The 19,652-nt window shown below is 43.4% G+C and overlaps 1 protein-coding gene across 3 annotated transcripts in view; it reads right to left on the bottom strand.

Moving 5' to 3' along the window:
• Positions 1 to 19,652, bottom strand: part of LRP8 (LDL receptor related protein 8) — a 166,436-nt gene that overhangs the window by 19,415 nt on the left and 127,369 nt on the right. For all 3 annotated transcript variants that reach the window (XM_068690150.1, XM_068690151.1, XM_068690152.1), the window contains one exon: positions 4,035 to 4,397. In XM_068690150.1, coding sequence (XP_068546251.1) covers positions 4,035 to 4,397 — 363 coding nt within the window. The remainder of the gene's footprint in view (positions 1 to 4,034; positions 4,398 to 19,652) is intronic.

Raw genomic sequence — 19,652 nt, 5'->3', positions numbered from 1 at the left:
AAGCTTTTCCTGCTGTCTTACCTAAAATTCCCTTACCACAATTATGTTCTTCACCTTCCAACATGAAAACCAGTTTAATTCACCCTTTCTGGAGCGACTTCTACATATGAAGACAGGACAGGATGGTCCTCCATTTCTGACTGTAGGTTTTAGCTCCCCACAGATGTGCCACATGTAATTAAAGCCAACTGGGGCCTTGTCTTTCCTGGAGCAGGAGCAGGTTTCCAGTTTATGAAGTACACCTGCAAGATGTGGCTACAGATTTGAAAGGCAGCTGTTATAAATCCTACTAATTGTCCTCAAAGCTCTTCTAGAAAGCAGTTATAGCCAGATGCTAAGAATAGAAAGGTTTCTAATTCTACAACAAATTAAGAACTTTGCAGGAACTGCAAACATGATGATGCACTAACAGCACAAGACAGAGAAAAATGACTGCACAGTCCCAGCTCAGTTGCTAAAGGGACTGCAAAACACAGAGGTGGGACTTTTAAACATTTCTGCAAAAGGCTCTTGCTTCAAGAAGTGACAGAAAACTGGAAAACAGGCTTGGCTTTAAGGCTCATTTCACTCCAGCAAGGCTGTGGAAGTTCAGATCTTTGAGAAACGGCCCTTGAGCCTCCTAATCAAAACCCAAAAGGAGCAGATACGGTGACATCTCTTACTGATCACAAAGATATTAAAATAGATATACAGCATTTCTATCTTTTGGTGCATTTTTTGGCAGGAGAAGGGAGAATGCTATGTCTATACCTGGCCCGGAGAATGTAAGTTTGAGGTGAGAGGGCCAGGAACCTCGTTATCCTGAAGCTGGGACACAAACCCAGCTGAGCACCATGGGCTACATCCCAAGGACAGACAGGAGCTGGGCTGTTCATCTGCACAAGATGTTCAGAAAACTGCTCTGCTATTTTGGGGGGTTTATTTTATTATGGAATCTCAGCAGTTTTATAGCCATCTTCTCAGCTCTGTAAATCACATACAAAACAATTTACCAAAGCCCTGCTAAATTAACAGGCACACTCGGACACGCTTTTCATTTGCAAATACTGGGCACAAAGCCGTATTGCTCAAATTCAGCAGATACATTCCAGATTCCAAGTCTGAGCCTCTGTTTCTTCTGTCTTCTGCTCCCCTCCCTTTTTTTTTTCCCCAAAAGTTAACTTAAGTTCAAGAGAACCCCAGCATTTGCAAAATGCATCAACCCTGTTTTACAGATTGGGAGACGGAGGCACGAAAGTGTGAGGTCAGGTCTTAAGGGATCTGTTTTCTAGCTGTCAGCTGTAAGCATTATTTATTCTCCCCCCTGGATACCCTAACCTGAGTTGCAGAGAATATTTTAAAATATAACCATTCCAGATTTGGAAACTAATAAATCAAACCTAATGTTCATTTTATACATGCATATATGTATTTTTGAATATACATACTGGGGAAAAAAAATAACCACTCAGCATTCTCACACAGCTTCCCTGAAATGTCTCCTTCACTCCTATTTATTTGCTGGTTTTGCTGCCAAAACCTGTTCACCAACTGTCACCCTTCATTCCTGCTCCACTCATTTATCACCCCAAAATAATTACAACAAATAACTGGTGATAGCCTCATGACATGTTTTTTAAAGCTCCCATCCCTCCGTTCTATACAGTGCAAAAACCGTATGATCCCCTTTTGCAAGAGAAGAGGCTACCACAGTGCTGGCACCCTCAGGTTTAACTGAGGGAGGCCCAGCAGTATCTGTGCCATTCCTGCTGCTACGGGGATGGAGCAGTGTCAGGCAGCTGCAACTCCCCATGTGCCATGCACTACGGAGCTAAAAGACAATTTCTGGAAGGGAGTTAAAAAATAATAAAGGTCAATCCCTACACTCTTCACTCCGACAGACAAATGGTGATTTTGTGTTTCCAGAGTGCTCAAATACCACTTTTTTACCACAGGCATGTGCACCCAAGCAACAGCTTTGGACAGGATGGGGAAACAACCTTAGTTTGGACTCTGACCTGGTTGACCCAACAGCTATAGTTGCACTCAGTGCCACAGGCTCTCTGCTGGCTGCTAACTGAGAGATCCCCTACCCACAGAGCAAGCAGTAGCAGGGTGATGCCTCGCAGTTAGGAATCACTAGAGTGATTCCTAATTTGCACAGGTGTAAAGCAGTCAACCCTGTACAGAGGAGCACGTCAGTAACTAAACACAGGGCTTTGGCTCTCACAGACTCCTGGCTTCCTGCTGAAGGCAGCACAAGCAGCTCCCATGCCCATTTCTCCTGGGTAGATAAGCTGCATCTTGTGCTGCACTGAGACTCACTGGGGAAAAAACAAAAACAAAACAAAAAAACTACAAAAACTTCAAGCACTGAGTGTCCCCTAGTCAGGGAAATACCGGTCTCAAGTCACTTCTGCCCTCTCTAGCCACATTTCCTCTTTCTTCCACTGGTTGTCAGCACTGTGCCGTGCTGCAGCCACATCCAGCTGTGTCCTCTGCCCCACAGAAGCTGCCCTTGGCAAACCTGGAGGTGCTGCTTGGTGAAGCTGTTCTGTAACTGAGGGCTGCTGTCACAGCCATGCTCCTAGGCCTCGGCAATCTGAGCTCAGCTGGCACTTGCTGGAGTCTGTCAGATCATGGAAAGAAGCTGGGGAATTAAAATTCCTTCCAAGTTGAACAACAGGGCCTGAAAATCCATTTTAGCTACATTCCATCAGAAGTTCCATCTGGAGCTGCTCCCCTCTTGCACCACTTGGGAATGGAAGGGAGCTCCCCTCCCCTCTCCTGGGCTGTGTGACATCAGCCGTCCTGCCAGGGCACCACCGCTGTGACTGGGAGCGCCGCCTGGGTCCCTCCTGACAGGAGCTACGGCAGCTCCCAACGGCACCTCCCTGGAGCTGAAGAGAAGCCATCCTACCTGCTCCATCCATACCTGGATAGGAAGGGGTCAACAGCAATTATATCCTTCAGTTGAAGCTGCTCTCTCTCAAAATAAGCTGTGCTTCTCCTGCTCTGCCTTTTAAAATTGTCCTTGGCAATTTTAGAGGCACACCAGGGTTATCTACAGCTCACCCTGGTGCTCTCCTGTCCTGTACACAGTGGTGTACACACTGTACCTTGCCACCTCCTCCTATTGCTAAAGAAGCCAACAAATTCAACTCTGTCTACCTCTGCCCAGAAAAGAGTCTAATCCTTCCTCTCCTGGAGGAGCTGGAAAAAAAGGAACATTTTCTTATGGACCTTTGTAAAAATGTCTGCTTTCTGCAGCTGGCTGCTGCCTTCCTCCCCAGAGGTGGCCCAATGTCAGAGCTACTGAATAGATACAGCTATGTAAATATTTTATTTAATTCCAATCTTGTGATTATGAATATTTTAGCAAAACATTTTGCTCTTATTTTCTTGTCTCCCTCCTCAGATAAGTGACCAGCTTGAACAGTTTAGTGACTAAAAATGGATGAAACATTCAAAATACCACGCACACCAACAACACCATGTTAAATGCATAAAGCCAGCTGAAAAGAAATCCATTATTTATTAGCTCTGTGCCTGTAACAAGCCAAGCTCAAAGCGCATTTCAAACTGGATTCTTCAGAGGTACTGCTCTTGAGTGCCTTGTTCAGTACACTCTAACTTCAGAGGCAGGAAATTAACTATTTTTTTTTGGCTGATCATATATTCCCTTTGGCATTATGGCTTTTGACCTCCAGGTTGTGACCCCATTGTGCAGTCTGGGGGCTTTGAAATTTTCTCCCATTTTCCATTCCCTTCCTTTCTAGTGAAACAGATCTTCTATGAAGCACGGAACCACTGAACAGCTCCTTCAACCCCCTCTCTGCATGAAAAAAAAACAACAAAAAAAGAGTGTGGAGTATACCTGACCCTGCTGAGACGGGGACCCAGCCATGCCATTTGGGACACAAACGCTCCTTTGTCAGGCACACAGTTGCTGCTCAGACAGCTCACATCAAAGCCTTGCCTCAAACCCCAGCCCACGGTGCCTTCTGGCTGCCCTCTCCCCCCCAGCAGGGTCCCAAGCCCCTGCACACACTCACGGCAATCCTGCTCGTCGGACTTGTCCTTGCAGTCCTCGTCCCCATCGCACTTCCAGTTGAGGTGGATGCATTCGCCGTTGCCACACTGGAACTCGTGAGCCGCGCAGGTGTTGAGGGCCTTGGCATCGTAGCCGCACTTCTCCACGGATTCGTCCGACTGATCGTCGCAGTCCGGCTGGTTGTCACACACCCACAGCTCGGGGATGCACATGCTGTTGTTGCACTGGAACTCGTTGGGGTTGCAGGTCAGAGGGGAGCATTTTCGTTCATCGCTGCCATCCCCGCAGTCGTTGTCCCCGTCGCACACAAAGATGATGGAGATGCACGTCTTGTTACTGCACTGGAACTCATTGGGAGAACAGGCTGGGGGAGAAAAACAAGCAGGTGAGCTGCAAGGCCTCCAACCTCCCCCTTGCCACCGTGCTGGCTTTAGTACGTTTCAAATGTGTGAGAGAGGGGACAGGAGAGGGCACAAATGCATGATCTCAGCTGTCCTAAACTAAACCACATGGCAAGGAGCAGGTGAAAACACACTGGCCATCGCCCCAGCTGTGCCACGGAGTGCTCCCTGCCTCTGTGCTGCCCCGCAGCAGCAGCAGGAGCGTGCTGACCCAAGTTGCAGCCCTGGTCTGACCTCCCCACCACCCTTCTAGGCTGTGTGCAGCCCTGCAGAAGAAGGGGCAGGAAAAATGGGGAGCCAGCTGCAGCCGTGCCCTGGTGCTGAGGCAGGAGCAGCCCCGTGAGCCCTACTGTGTGGAGACCAGGGTGGACAGAGCGGACAGACTGCAAGGGCCAGAGGTGTGCTGGCAGGCGCTGGGGGGGACCCACAGCGCTGTGCTGTGCTCGGCACTGACACCACCAGCTTCCTGGCTGTCACGAGCACAGAATCAGGTTTGAGGATTTCACAGTGTGCCTGGTTTTGGACATACTAAGTGGGATGTGTAGGGTAAATATTTAGTGAGTCGAGCATCAATTTAGCTGCAATCTGCCAGTGAGGCCCTTTACAACACACTGAATGCCTTCCCTGGAAATCACAACTCAGCATTAACATACAAATGAGACGTTTGTCAGATATGAAGCTGAGCACTGAGTGGAGCACTCTTGTCTGCAAGCCTGATGGACAGCTGAACCAGAGAAACCTGCTTAAATTAAAATTTCAGGTACTCCAATAACCTGCACTTAGCCCTCACTTTGTTTCATCAACCAAATGAAAACGAGGGAACCAAAACCCTAGAAGAAATTTGCTTCGAGTACTCTTAATTAGGTGTAGTTTAGTCTCTTAGTTAAATAAATAAATCTCTGCTTCTGCCCTTTGAAATATCTACAGGGAAGTTATGCATTATATAAACTACAAGCAATATAAATAAAATAAATATTTTTTCTAATTGCACTTGGATAACATTTTGTCTTCAACAGCAGAGCTATTTATGGTCACTCCTGCAGAGCCCCTGTTACAGCCCCCGTTCAGACGTCCTGGTAGCTGCGAGGGGCAGCGCAGCTCCCAGCAGCAGCCTCGCAGTGAAGCAGCTGATACACGCCAGCTTCACAGCCAGCAGCGGGAACCCAGCGGTACCCTACTGAAATATGCCTGCTTCATACCTGGGAGCACAACTATTTACCTAGCAATTAAGAGTATGTTGTCTTAACTCATTAATTTACGGGGTTGTACACTGATATTTATTTATGTTCTAGCTTGTGAACTCGCTGGGCTTCACCTGCCAAACTAAGCAGCCCGTGTTTTCACACCAGAGCATGACAAGATATATCTGCTTCTCCCCTCCTGCCCTGCGCTCGGTCCCGTTTACTCCCAGGTTTTCCAGATGTTCCTGCATCTGCCAGAGCACAACCTGACTAATGAGAGGAAGAAAAGGTTTTGCCTTCCTTGGTGTGACACCAGGCACTGGCTGCAGCCCAAGCTCCATCCAGCAGGGATAAATGGTACAGAGAATCTCAGCTGCAGGCTGCTGTGTGCCCAGCCTTACAGCGCTAATTACACACAACAGCGTGGCCACCAAAGGAGTGCCTGTGTTAGCCACCAAACGCTGGCCAGTCCAGGCAGCTTGCCCAGGCTCCTTCTGCACTCAGGAGGGTATTTTGGGGCTGGAGAGATGCCCTCACCGAGGCATCTGGTTAGGAGATGAATGCCTCTCATAAGGACCTGAAATACAACCACAGCCTGGTGGAAAAGCATTTAAAAAACCATTTTGCATGACAGAACTGAGACCATTAAAGTGCTGCAGCCCACACACAAGTTCTGCTCTTTTTCTTCGTTCAGCATACTTTCCTATCCTTAGCCAATAACTCAAAATAAAATGCTCTGTTAATCCCAGCAATAAGCACACAGCTGTAGGACCTAATGATCTCTTCAGATGATGAATAATATGGAACTGCCAAATGGAAATTTAAGGTAAAAGTTATCATCTTACCAATCTATTCAGAAAAGGAACTGAGGAATAGCAGTATTTCTAGGTCTACGTTCAATTTCTGTAACGGATCAGGGCTGAGAAGAATAAATTGTTTTTCTGGCATTATTTTTATCAATCTCAGAAACATACCAACAAGCAAAAATTTCCACAGCCCTTTGATCCCTCGTTTTGGGCAAGGTTATAATGATTTGCACACTGCAGATGTGCATTCATTTCCTTCTCCCCAGCTGTAATGAGCCCATCTCTTTTCCTTCGTTGTTTTCTTGGCCCCACCTCCACCCCTCCTCCCATCTGTACACGTTTCTCTGTAGAAATTTGCTGTACTGGCAAATGAGGGACGGATAAACGCGTGTGGGACACACACAATGGAAGTTTGCACAAAAGCTCCTCCTCCGCACCTAGAGATCCCAGTCCAGGTATAAAATTACTGATAATCACCGTCAGAAGAAAGCAGAAGCAATTCACCTTTTGTAACCTCTTGCGAGGACTTTCTCAGGGAAGCTGCCCTGCTCGGAAGGGGCTGGCTGCTGTCACCGTGCTGTGCCAGGGAGGCCACCAGGCAGCCCCCAGTGCTGTCACCAGGGCCACCTGCAGACACAGTGCTGCTGAGATGGCTCCTCGGGGTGTGATGCCAGATGGGAGCACTACAGAAGGCTGCTCCAGGCACCTCCTGGTCAACTCAAGGAATGAAAATGCCCTTTTCTTCATTTATAGACCTGACAGTCATCTTTAGGCCAGCTCAAATGGGACAGTTCCTTTGGGGTCACACTTGCCTTGAGCAGAGACCTCTGTCTGTATGTGCAGCTGGCTCTCCTGCTGGCCCCCAGAAGGCAGACACTGTCCCAGCTCCTCTCACCCTTTTGTTATCCTCTCTGGCAGCTAAAATCCACGGGGCATGCAAGGATAAAGCAGTCTGCAGCTTCCAGCCACTCGGGGACTTGCTCTGGCACAAACAGGCAACGGAGGAGAAAAGCTGCTTACAATCCCACTGCATCCATGCAAGAGCCAACGCGCTCCTGCTCCCTGGGACCTCTGCTGTGCGGTTTGGCAAACCTAATAAAAAGCAGCACTACAAATTATCTTACATGGGCAGCTGGAGAGATGAGCATGGGGGAATGAAGTCCTGGGGACAGTTTGCTTCACATCTCCTTTCATAAATCTGTCAGGGTACCTGTGCAGTCCCATCGCTACAGCATTTCCCTGCCTCCAGAGCATTTCAACAGAAATGCCTTGAATAATAATTAAATTACCACCAGGGTATCTTTTTTTTGACTCCAGCAATTTGTTCAATTTGTTTGCATTCTCTGGTTTTGCTACCTGTCCTATTGTGAGCTTACTGGTGTGAAACAAAAGAAACAAATATTAGCTTGCTTTCCTTAGTGCCAAAGAAATTAATAAACGTCCTACTCTCAGGTGCAGAAACTACTGCAAATATGAAGTGATCCCAGTAGAAATATTGTCAAGAAGAAGTGTTTGTCAAGAAGTGTTTAACCAACTGGCTTCAAAGCAGCATACGAGCATAATTACAAAAGCTGTTTTGTAGGGTACTGTAACCCATTAAGATTCTTCACACTTTTAGGAAGCAAAATATCACATCTAACAGGCAGTGGCCTGTAGACAATATACACCAGAGGTACTCTGCATTCATTTCTGCCTTGTGCTAAGGCTTGATGCATACAGCACAAACATCACTATTTTTGCCTTACTGCAATCTTGTCACATCTCTTGAGAATGCAGCAGAAGCAGTCCTTGGAAGGAAGAAAAGAAAGATTGTGATGGTGGAGTTAGTGTCTCAGTACTGGTTTTCCTCTGCCCTGAGCCAGGATTTAACTGGAGGCTTTAATGAGTAGCCTGGTGTAGCAGCAACAGCCTTGGCTCATGTGCTGCACCAAAAAGTTAAGATAATTCTGCCACATGCTTTTTACGTGTTTATAAATAAAAGTAAAATGCTCTAAGAGTAGAGGGTACTCTTTAAGAACCGTAATTTAAAACAACAACAACAAAAAAACAAACAATCCACCGAAACCCAATCCCCATATTTGTACATAATTTTTCTACAACAGACATTTGTACAAAGCAAAGATCTTCGAATCTGGATAAAAATAAAAATGTGAAATAAGCATTATAGCCAGCATTAGTAAGAGCTGGGAATGATGTACACTGGACCATTACCGCTTCCCCTGCTAATCTTTAATCAAAGATTTTTAGATTTGCAGTAAGAATCTGATATTTTATTAATATTTTTCATCCAAAACCTCAGTTCCACTTGAAACTTTATGAATGGCTTTGAGAAAGATAATTATTTGGTAAAATTTGTGGTGAAGTGGATAACAGCAATTACTGACACTGAAGAGAAGAAAATGAGATGAATTATTATGCTGCAGTTTTCTGACACCCTCCCCAAGACAACTGAAAAAAAACATGTGGCTTATATTTCTTGTTTGCCTAAACCTGAGCAGGGATTCTCTGAAGAATGCAAAGGATGATTTGCACCTACTAACGCTGGCACTGGGGAAACGGAGATCTGCTGTTGATTTATCGCAGCTTGAACACTGGCAGGAGAGGCTGGGGGACTTCTGAAACCCCTGAGCTGCAAGGTTTAGGATCTGAGCTCCTCACGGCTGCAGGAGTGGGATGCCTGAGCTCCATCTGCCCAGGTATTCTGCGTGGAGAGCAAATCCAGCCACCACAGCCCACATAAATTAATCTCTGAGTGGGACTGGAGATAAGGAGGTCACAGAGTCCAGGCAGGCTGAATTAAGTTGGGGCTCCCAGGCCAGTTACCAGTGCAGCCATAGTGTGGGCTTTATTGACTCAGTATTTATTTTCAGGCTTAATTGTCTCTCTATATTTTGTTTTGTCTGCAGAAAATCAGCGTGCTTACCACATACCCGAATATTTAATACTGATCCTTGGTCAAATACCAGTCTTTAAAGCGTGGATTCATGCCTAGAAGGACAAGTTTCCCATCGAAAACTGCCCTCCAGGAAGGGCAGCAGAAGAGACAGAGGTAAATGAAGATGACCTTGAAGCGCATTGCTCTGAAAAAATGACAGGCCTCCCATGGAGGGAATAATGCAGCTGAATTGCAGTCTCACTACCAGCGGTGGTTGTTGCTATGGTGATTGATACCGAAAAGCCCATATAGATGAAGACTGCAGAAGGAATAGTAATTCCTGATATTGTTCAGATCACTAATGGAGCTAAGGAGCCATTTCACGCACTCTTGCAAATTAATATTTGCACGCACTCGCTGCCTTTGCCATGCTGCTCCCTTCCAACACAAACGAGTTATTTTCCCCCTCTCTGCAGCAGTATTTGCATAGTATTAGTTAATTATAATGGAGCAACCAGATGCCAAAGCCCCTGCTGATAAATAATGGTTGGTTCAAAAATGTATTTACTGTTTTTGAATATATTTTTGGACAATCATATATTCATTCCAAGTGATTTAATTTTCTCAAAATAGAATTCATTAGGACCCCACAATTTACGGAGAGAAGCAGCTTATGTACAAAAGATATGCACGCTCTGAATTTCTCTTGTCTTTATTTGTGTGCAATAAGACTGCTAAACTCATACGTGCAGTCTCCTCAACTTCATTCCACACTGGGGAAGTGTTATGAAGTTTATCATTTTTATTCTGGCTAAAAGACTGAAAATAACATCAAAGTAAGAACAAGTGAGGCATAAAATAAAGCACCTTTGGGGCAGGGGAGAAAAAAAAGGATGGTCAGAATGCCTAAGGTTGGCAGCTTTTTGCTCAAACCATAGACACCCCACAAGGATGTTTTAAGAATAAAGACCTATCGTTACTCTCTTATATTCTGATTGAAATTTAAGCAGCTGAATCAGATTGGAGATGTTTTGTACTTGCCAAAATTTAAATGGAAAAAAAATAATGCTGGCATGTGTTTAGTGGGTTTCTGTTCTGACTCTGAAAACTGGAACCTGTATGGGACACGCTCACCCTTATTCTCTCAGACACAACTAATTTATTAAAAAAACAATTTTTCAAATTAACACCAATTTGGCAAATCCCTCAGAAACATCTAGTAACATCCATGAAACTAGCAGCTGCTCTGATATTATCATACAAACTCTGTATTTCTGAGGAATATCTGTAGTATCCAGCAAGCAGAACAGGGCACTGCTGCCACTGCCTTGATCCCGTAACAGTACACACAAAAACCCCACATTACTGTGTCTGCACGCCTCTAGGATTCAGTCAGATGCCCTGTGGCTGTAAGGGTTGCCTACACAAACCTTTCTGCATGATCTGCAGTTCATTTTGTCATTGCCGAGTTTAGACCTCGGATACTTTCCTAGGACTGGCTCACTCCATACATTTCACCTTCTGTCCATTGGGCACTTTACCCTGTGATCACACAGACATGCACTGTCCTCGCATACCTTCCTGTTTTACCCATTGCTTTCTGGTTTCTTACGTCCAGCTCAGGAAAAGGATTGCACCAGAACCTTAAAAGCTACACTTTGAAGTTAAAAGGCACACAGCTATGTTGCTGGCCTGTCACCACCTCCTTACCCACACATTCTCAGTCAGAGAGATGGCAGCAGTTGAAGCAGTTGGAAAAACAGGACTCTTACACTGCCACACCTAGGAAGGGGAGCCTGGGAGTTTGTTACAATCCCCCATACTTTGCTTTATTGAATGCAGATAAGGAAGGAGGGAGCAGCAAGTGACACTGCAAAGCTCCACGCACTACTTATGCTTGCACAGCTACTCTCACGTCATCCTAACTGTGCCTATCTCAAAAGCACTCGCAGGGGAAAAAATCTCAATTCTTAGGTACAAGCCAGTTAGTTGATGGAATCATTGACAGATACGTCAAGGACAGAGCAGAGCAAAGCCACACTGGCCACCCTGAGGATATGTTTCTGAACCAGTGGGCCAAACAGGTAAGGCAGAGCTGGTACACAGAGAAGCCTGGCTTCAGCCTGATCTGGCAGTGCCAGCAACTGAGGGCTCACAGGTTTTAATTCAGCTGAGTAATGAGGGACAAAGCAGTGCTCACATTAGAAGCAATGAGGTCACAGCCCCATAAAATCTCCCCTTCCACTGATTTAGTTTGCTTAACGGGAATTCTCTGCAAGAGGAGATATTTCTTCTTATTGCAGTTGCTTCCCTATTAGCCTTAAATATTCACTGCATTTAGCACACGGCACTGTTAACTCTTCCAGAGCACAAACAAAGGAGTTGTCACAAACCCTTCTGTAACATCTCATGTCCCCAGCTTACCCAACTGGCTCTCACATTTCTCCAGGATCAGAGATCCAAAATGAGTTTGAATGTAGGTGCAATAACAACCAAAACGATGCCTTTGAAATAAAACAGTTTGCAAGACATCTGACGTGAAGAGATGGGTACTTAAAAGAAGCAGCATAGAGGATACACCGAGACAAGCAGCAGAATTCAGCATAGCCAGACCGAAGGTTATGAATATAAGCACAGACCACATAGACCATGTCTACAAAGACAAGACCACAGAGGTGGTTTGGGGAAGGGGAGAGACCGACAGCCTCTTTAGGAACAACCATCTCCTAATGATTTCTACTTCTGTCATACCAGGGGCACAGCTATTATTTGATTTAAGTAGTGGACCCAAATAACAGACCCACAGTCCCACCCAAATATGGCAATCTTGTTTAGAAAAAATGCTTTAGATTTTCTACTCATATGGAAAATTTAAGCACTGAGTGACACTCACAGCAGTTAAAAGTGTAAGTGCCGTGCTAACTGCACTCACTTTAATACTATTGAGATTTCTGGGACATTAGGATTTGCCCTTCCATTTCTACTGCTTTGAAATGGAGGCAGTACTTTGCTGAATTTCAGCTGAGATAGTGAATCAATTGTACTGCACAAGCATTTATTTTAAACTTTCTGGAAAAAAGAAATAGAGTTAAGTGCATTTTATGAGAGCTAAGCCTCCCAGCTACATTGTATTAAAGAAACAAACTTCTTTGCAAAATGTAAGCAAAACCAATCCAACCATTTTATCTTCCCCTGTTTGGAAATGGTGTATTTCAGCTATGAAGTTAAATTTCTAAGGCTGTTTTATCCATTAACATGACTCACAACCCCCCTCCCCATCAAACACTACATGACCCTCTCCTGCGTAGGATTGTACTGAGTTCAAGTTAGCTGATTCTGATTCAGTTTTAAAATCATATGCTCAGGAAGCATAACTGTTAAGCACTGCTTAATTAGTGAAACATATGTACCCATGGCCACTGAAGGATGGAACTTCTACCCACGTATCTGCTGCCATCATAACACAATTGTTGGCACTGACAGTTACAGGAGATTTCCCTTAATAAAACTAAACAAATTCCTGCTTTTTGGATGAATAAGCTCAGAATTACAGCTCTATTCTTATGAAGAAAGCACTTTAGGGACATAAAATACAATCATATCTGGCAATAAGGGATGCAATTTCTTGGCTATTTCAACTCCAAGAGCCCTAACTGTTGAAAGATAGATAGAAGATAAACATCAACTAAACATCTGCCCAGAAGATAAACATCAACTGCAGGCCAAATTTTGCTCCTTTGACAGTATGACTTATGAGATGGGAAAGAAGGATCAGAGACAACTTCTCCATTTAATGTCCTGAAAGAATAGCAGGAAAAAGCTTTTGTGTGTGCACATATAGCACTAAGCTTTGGTTTTAGCTAACCATTACGTTTATTTATTTATTCTTAATAAAAACATGTATTTCATACCTCTCTTCCACAACTCTGTAAAAAACTGTCATTTGGGATATGTAGGAATACCCACGTGTGAGAGTGTTTGCAGTTTGTTCTCTTTGCATCTCCTCTTTTTTCCCCAGTGTACCTTTGCAGGAAAACATTGTAGAAGTAGAACATTCTGAATTGTCTTATTTTATGTGCTGTGCTTCCTTCTAGCATGTGTTAAAGGATAAATTATTCATAGAACATACTGATACGGACAATTTATCTGAAACTGAGGGATCAGCAGTGTGCAAATGTGCATAGGTGACCACCAAAGCCTGCTGTGGTGAGCGAGACACCACTCAGTACTGGGACACTCCATTTGCAGAACCCTGCATGTGTCTCTTCCTTCTTACACCTGAACTAAAGAGTCAGCATCAGGGGAAACAAAGCCATTTTGCCCTAACCTACTGCAGATAGAGCCCTGACACAGGTCAGGCCACGGCTTTCACGTTTAATTCTTGCCGTTTATGATGATTATCTTACCCTTAACCTTAAGTTGATACAGGATTTTCCATTTAATTACAACAAGCCCCCATTGCATTAACAATGAAACTACCTTCACTTTTCCTGTAAGAATGCAATTAAAGGTAACTACCAAGCTCTTTTTGCTTGCTAGTTTGTTTTGAAGGAACTCAGGACAAATATGATTATGGGTTGAGATTTTTCCAATGTAACAATGGGGATTTTTCTGCAATTACTGCTGCTTTTGAAGGAGCTCTAATACTTTAAGCACTGATAAAGTGGCAGCTGTACATGTTTAATTTCTGAGAGCCAGGGCATAATGCACAAGCATTAATCCCTCCAGCTGTCCAGTAATTAAACATCATGTAAAACCCAGAAGATATCATTGCTGTGCTACCTTATCTTATTTATGAAGGACTTTCATTTGTTAAATCTATAGTAATTTTCTTTCCATTTTTTGGAAATAATTGTAGATTCCTCCACCGTAGCAAGTGTATTCAAGTTACAGTTACTTTTTATAAAAATGCCAGGAATTTCAGGCTAGCCATGGTTCTTTCCACCACATGCTGAAATAATCATGGATAATTGTATTAGACAAATATTCCTTCTTCAAGCACAAATGCAACAGCATGAACTTTAACCCCATTTAAACTGGTGAGTTTCTCAGGGAGAATATATAGCAAAATCTGATCCTTTGGGTTTGGTTTCCCTCTGAACTGACTGAGGAACATTACACCGCTGTGTGCCTAACCTGTTAGTGAAGGCAACAAACTGAATTCCTACCTTGGATGAAAGCATGTATTAATCATGCCGCAAAGGAAGACAAAGTTAGTGCTACATTACCACCAAGTAAAACTCTCTCTCTAGGATCTGTGTAGAGCTGGCCTGAAGAGGATTAGTATGGTCAAATGCCCATAGATGGCACTGGAAGCGTGACTCTTAGATGCAAAACACAGGCACCTTTACTGCATCCAGAAGAAAATAAGGAGATGACAGGATGCTCCTTACCGCTACACGATGAGACAACTTGCCGGTCAACAGAAAGGTCACATTTTCTAATTCCTGTGGGCACAGATACAGGAACACAGTGCAGAGTAAGGTGGCTTTAAATCAGCTTTCCCCACTTCAGCTGGCTCATCACCAGGTGGATCTGCTAGAAGGATCAGGCCAGCTTTAGTCTGCTTGAAGTTTTGCTTTCTGCCAATAGCTCTCAGGTGATGTGAGCGCTATTGTGCAGGTTATTGCAAAGAGCGGATTCGGAAATTTTTCTGCACTTGGATCCTCCAAGAAAAGGACCACTTGCTTCTGAGCACTGCTGCTTTTTACAGAGAATCACACATGTGCCTGGAGCTTTGCCAGAAAGCAGTTAAATGAAAAGTTCCTGCCCTGAGGGGCTGAGAGATGATATACAGCATGAAAACCTGGAGGCTGTGAGCTACCAGGGGAAGGACATGTGGCTTACAGCTGGGCAAGATTCTGCTTACTGTTGCCTCCCTCATTAATTTAAGAAATATTACCCAGTTTGCTCAATTTTTATCTGGCATATTGTCTCTCGAGACTGAAAATCCAGAATTAATTCTGAGATATACAGTGGACAACTGGAAGCTGGAATATCAGTCCAAAACTCACTTGAGCCAGCAGAAGTCTCCCCACTGACTATCAGACAAGTGAAAAATGAAGCTCATCACTGAAATGAGTAGGAAATCTGGGCAAGAAGTAAAAAAAAAAAAAAAAAAGTTACAGGAATGGGGCTATCATGTGAAAATTAAGACATAACTCAGTCTCTGCTGCTGTCAGTGAACACAGCTCTACTGCTTTTTCTTAAAATATCTGAAAAAGCAGAATATTCAAATACTGCATTAGGAAGACAGGCACACACATCCATAAAGATTCCTAACTTGCTTAAAGCTCAGCAACTTAAAGGTGTATTTAACAAAGCTGTAGAGGAGCTGGGACCAGCATCACCTGCAGGGACCAGCAAGTTCAAAGTGGAAAGCAAACTGATCTTGCAAAGTACACAGCAAAAATAGGTGTGAGATATAAGTACACAGCTATTAGATCTAAAGATGTGGGACCTGTGAGTCACCGAAGCATGCTCAGGTTAAAAGAACATCCTCCAAGTGCAAACAACTTAGTGCCACATAAGCAGAGATTTATGGGTTTCATAAATGCTGTGCATGTCTGCATAAAGGCCTTTTTGGGAACAAGGAAACACATGGAAAAGGGAAAAAGGCAAAAACACGCAAGAATATGTTTGAGAAGACCTTGCTGTCTCATATAACACAAATACAGTTATTTTCAGTTACAGCAGAAGATACCCGCAGTAACAAGGTTGTCCCTGTTGTGAGATTCTTGCAGAATTCCTGGCTCTCACCCTGGCTCAATGTTAAGAGACTGGTCTAAGTGTGTCCTTTCTTATGTGCACAAGTTCCCATGCAGTGCTTTATCTCCGTGCTATAATTAAACTGAATAAATTATGATATGGGAAATTAGCCTATCAAAGTACCAACAAATACAGCCTTTCATTGTATCTGTTACAAAAGAAGGGAAAATTGAATGCACTTCCAGCTCCTTATATGCAGGACACAATTTCTAACTGGATGCAAAAACTGGTCCAGGAGAGAACCAGTAACACGGTCAGAAGACTCGGGACCTGTATATTGCTCTCTCTCTTGAGCATGCTACACAGCCCACTCAGGAGGAGCAATAGACATGCCCACTGAAGGAATGAAATGCCCATTTCAGCTGTGATGGGATGGTAGTACTTCCTTTTTTAAAGCCATGCTGAAATTCTCTGCATTCCTCAACAGCTGACAAAACACTGGTCATTGTCTCTCTCAGCAGAGATTTAACAAGTTCTGCAGTAGTTATTGAAATCCAGACTGCCCCTGAGCTGTGATGCTTTAATTACAGTCTCTCACATTCAGTTTCTCTTTTTAGACTCAGTAAACGTGTTCCTAAACTTATCCAATCCATTGTGAAGAAAGTTAAGGTACATCAGGAGCAGGCAGCCTTGACCACAGAAATCAGAAAGGTGAAGCCAGTACCTTCAGGCCAGCAAATTCAGGACTGTGCTTACATTATAAACTGCTGATATCTGTACTAGAGAAGCAAACCTAAGACTACAACACACTTAGTATTGTAAAGACATAGATTACTTCTGCTCCACAGAACCAAAAAATGAGTTTATTTTGGTTTTATGTACTCTGTGATTTTGAAAAAGGTAGGTATTTGCATTTTCAACAATTGTTTGTGCACTGAACATTAGTAGTGGACTTAAAGCCTGCTGCTCAGCTTGCTGGAAGTTACTTAGGCCGACAGGCACTTAGCTAACTACATGCGAGGATTACTACCCACAGCTAATCCCTGGTGCAATTACAACCTGTGCAGACACAAATCTGGATGCCTAATTACCAATGCTTTATCCACTGCAGGTTAAATAATACACTTTCCATTGTTTCCTTGGTGGAAGTTTGGGGAGAAATTTTTCCTTATTTGTGGGTTAACAACATAACTGTGCCCAGGTAAGTCCAGAGCTTCCTAACTAAGCAGCTGAACCTCTTGTCTAATGGAGGTGCTGCAAGAACAGCATACAAGACTGCAAGTTCTTTCCTTTCTTGAAGAAAAGTTATCCTAAGCTCTGCAGTGACAAATCCACTTCAGATCACACAGGGTGCCAGGCAAAACAGCTGGTCTTCAGCAGTGACCGCTAGAAAAGGAGAGGGCTGTAGGACACCAGTCTGTTTTCCATTCATGCGAGATAATCCACCAAAGATGTGGCCAATACAAAGCTTAAAGGAGATTGCATGTGCAAACTCTCAACACAGAAATTGTCATGAGCACAAATAAATTGCCTTCTAAACATTTGTCCTGAAAAACGTGTTGTCTGCGGACAAGTTTGTCAGCTCTATGAGAGCTGCAGCCTTAGCTACGACATGGTGCTCTGCGCTGAGGGGCTGCAGCTGACAGCCAGTGGTGAAGTTTCATTTAAAATGAAAACAAAAAAGTGAATGCAGAGGAGAAAAGAAAAAAAAAAAAAAGAGGTCTGAACCTAGGAACAGGTTTTTTTTTGAATCGTGATCTTGTCTGCTACTGAGATAAGAGAAAACGGATAAAGAAGGATTCTATATGGAAAAGAAATGGGAATGTTCACAGAGTATCAGTAGATAGGCTTAGTCAGGTTTTATCAGATTTGGACAAAAGGGAGGATAGCTATCAATCCTCCACAAGCTCTTGGAGTTTAAACAGCTAACTCATTTATTCTCATCCGTGATGGAAACACCTTAATTTGACAAGCAACCTCATCAAAAATGCTCCCACTCCAGCTATTCAAGAGTATCTCCTGTTTTCCTCTCAAAGTTAATTTAATGCCTCTGAAAGGTGCTGAGCTGACAGATCTCAGGACTGAAAGCCTCTGATGTTTTTTACCCACCCAGAAAGCTCAAAGTTTACTTGTCAATGCCCTTCTGCCTCACCGCTGGCTAGAGAAGAGCCCATCCCACATTTAGACTCAGCAGCAACTCCCCAACAGTGACTGCCAATTTGTACCCACTGAGGTGGCACCAATGTGGGGACGACACTCAACCAGAAGGAGCTAGATGATAATCAGTAATTCATTTCACATGAGTTACCCAACAACCATCAGAAGATGGTAATTTGTCCTTGGATTAAATTTCCATTTTAAGAACCTAAATGTGCACTAAAAATATGGCACATAAGCAAGGCTAGAGATGCTGAAACATCGAGAAGGGAAACACTCAGCTATTTCTAAATCCATTAATAGCATCATCATGCTGAAATTATGTGGCGTTCAGAACATATCTAAATTCATTTTGGGGGTTACCTCAGAGCCTTAAAAAAAAAGTTCAAAGCAAGCAATTTCTAATAAAGTATTATTATAAATAAAAAACTCCATGAGATGACAACTGCTAATGTGAGCAGCAGCATTAAATTAGTCGAGGCAGCCACCAGTGTAAAGTTGTTTTAACTTCACTAACTCATAGTGGAAAAGAATAATTTTTTTTTTTACAATTCTCTTCTGAACTTGCCTTTAATCCAGTTTAATGAAAAAAAAAAAAAGAAAGCATATGCCATAGACAGAACCCTAAGAGTTTCATACAGAAAGCTGAAAAAGACTTTAAAACTGCCAAAATATCAGTAGCTTAAAGGACAAAGGACCAGGGCCCATTACCAACTTACGACATCATCATAATTAATAAATTAGGAATGGTTTGTGCACAAGCACTTAATTCTACATGAAACAGGAGGCAATGTAAGGCAACCTATTTCTTTTCCTTGCAAGCCAACCCAACCGGAACTATGCTGCACAAACTCAGAGCAAGCCCAGAGCTCATCCCACACAAAGCAGCCTGTTACCATCACCCCTGGACCTCTGAGTCAGTGCAATATGGAATGGAGATGCTTTGGAAAAGTTTCTCTCTAATCGGTATTTCATCAAATTAGTGAGTCACGTTGAACCTTCATACTGAGCTTTGTTACACAACTTCAATGAAAAGACAATGTGGATTATGAACTGGGTATGTGTAAAACCCCAAAATTGAGTTTTCAAATTAAGAAACATTAGTGTGTGTTTACATGCACTCATTCAGCCCTTTCACCAGTAATCTGCAAGTAAAAATAATATTTCTGATATCGCCTGAAATGACTGGAACACTGACAGAGGGTTGAAGGTAATCACACAGAACAAGAGACAAATTCTTAGTAGCCTGGGACCATTTGCACTTAATAGCAACAAATAATTTAATAACAACATATAACTCTAATAACACAGTTATATGAGAGCAATAATAGAAATGTGATTTCACTTCTGAACAGTAGTGGTAAGACTATTCCCTAAGTTCCAGTGGTCTGTATAAAAAGAAAGTTGGAAAACCATGAAAACCATTTGGGATATCAAAGGGAGCCACAAAAATGAGTCAAGCATTCATTCAAAAGAAAATACTTGACAACG

This window comes from Anas acuta, chromosome 8, assembly GCF_963932015.1.
Source record: "Anas acuta chromosome 8, bAnaAcu1.1, whole genome shotgun sequence".
Taxonomy (NCBI): domain Eukaryota; kingdom Metazoa; phylum Chordata; class Aves; order Anseriformes; family Anatidae; genus Anas; species Anas acuta.
The sequence above is the reverse complement of the archived record's forward strand: the minus strand, read 5'-3'. Positions and strand labels throughout refer to the sequence as shown.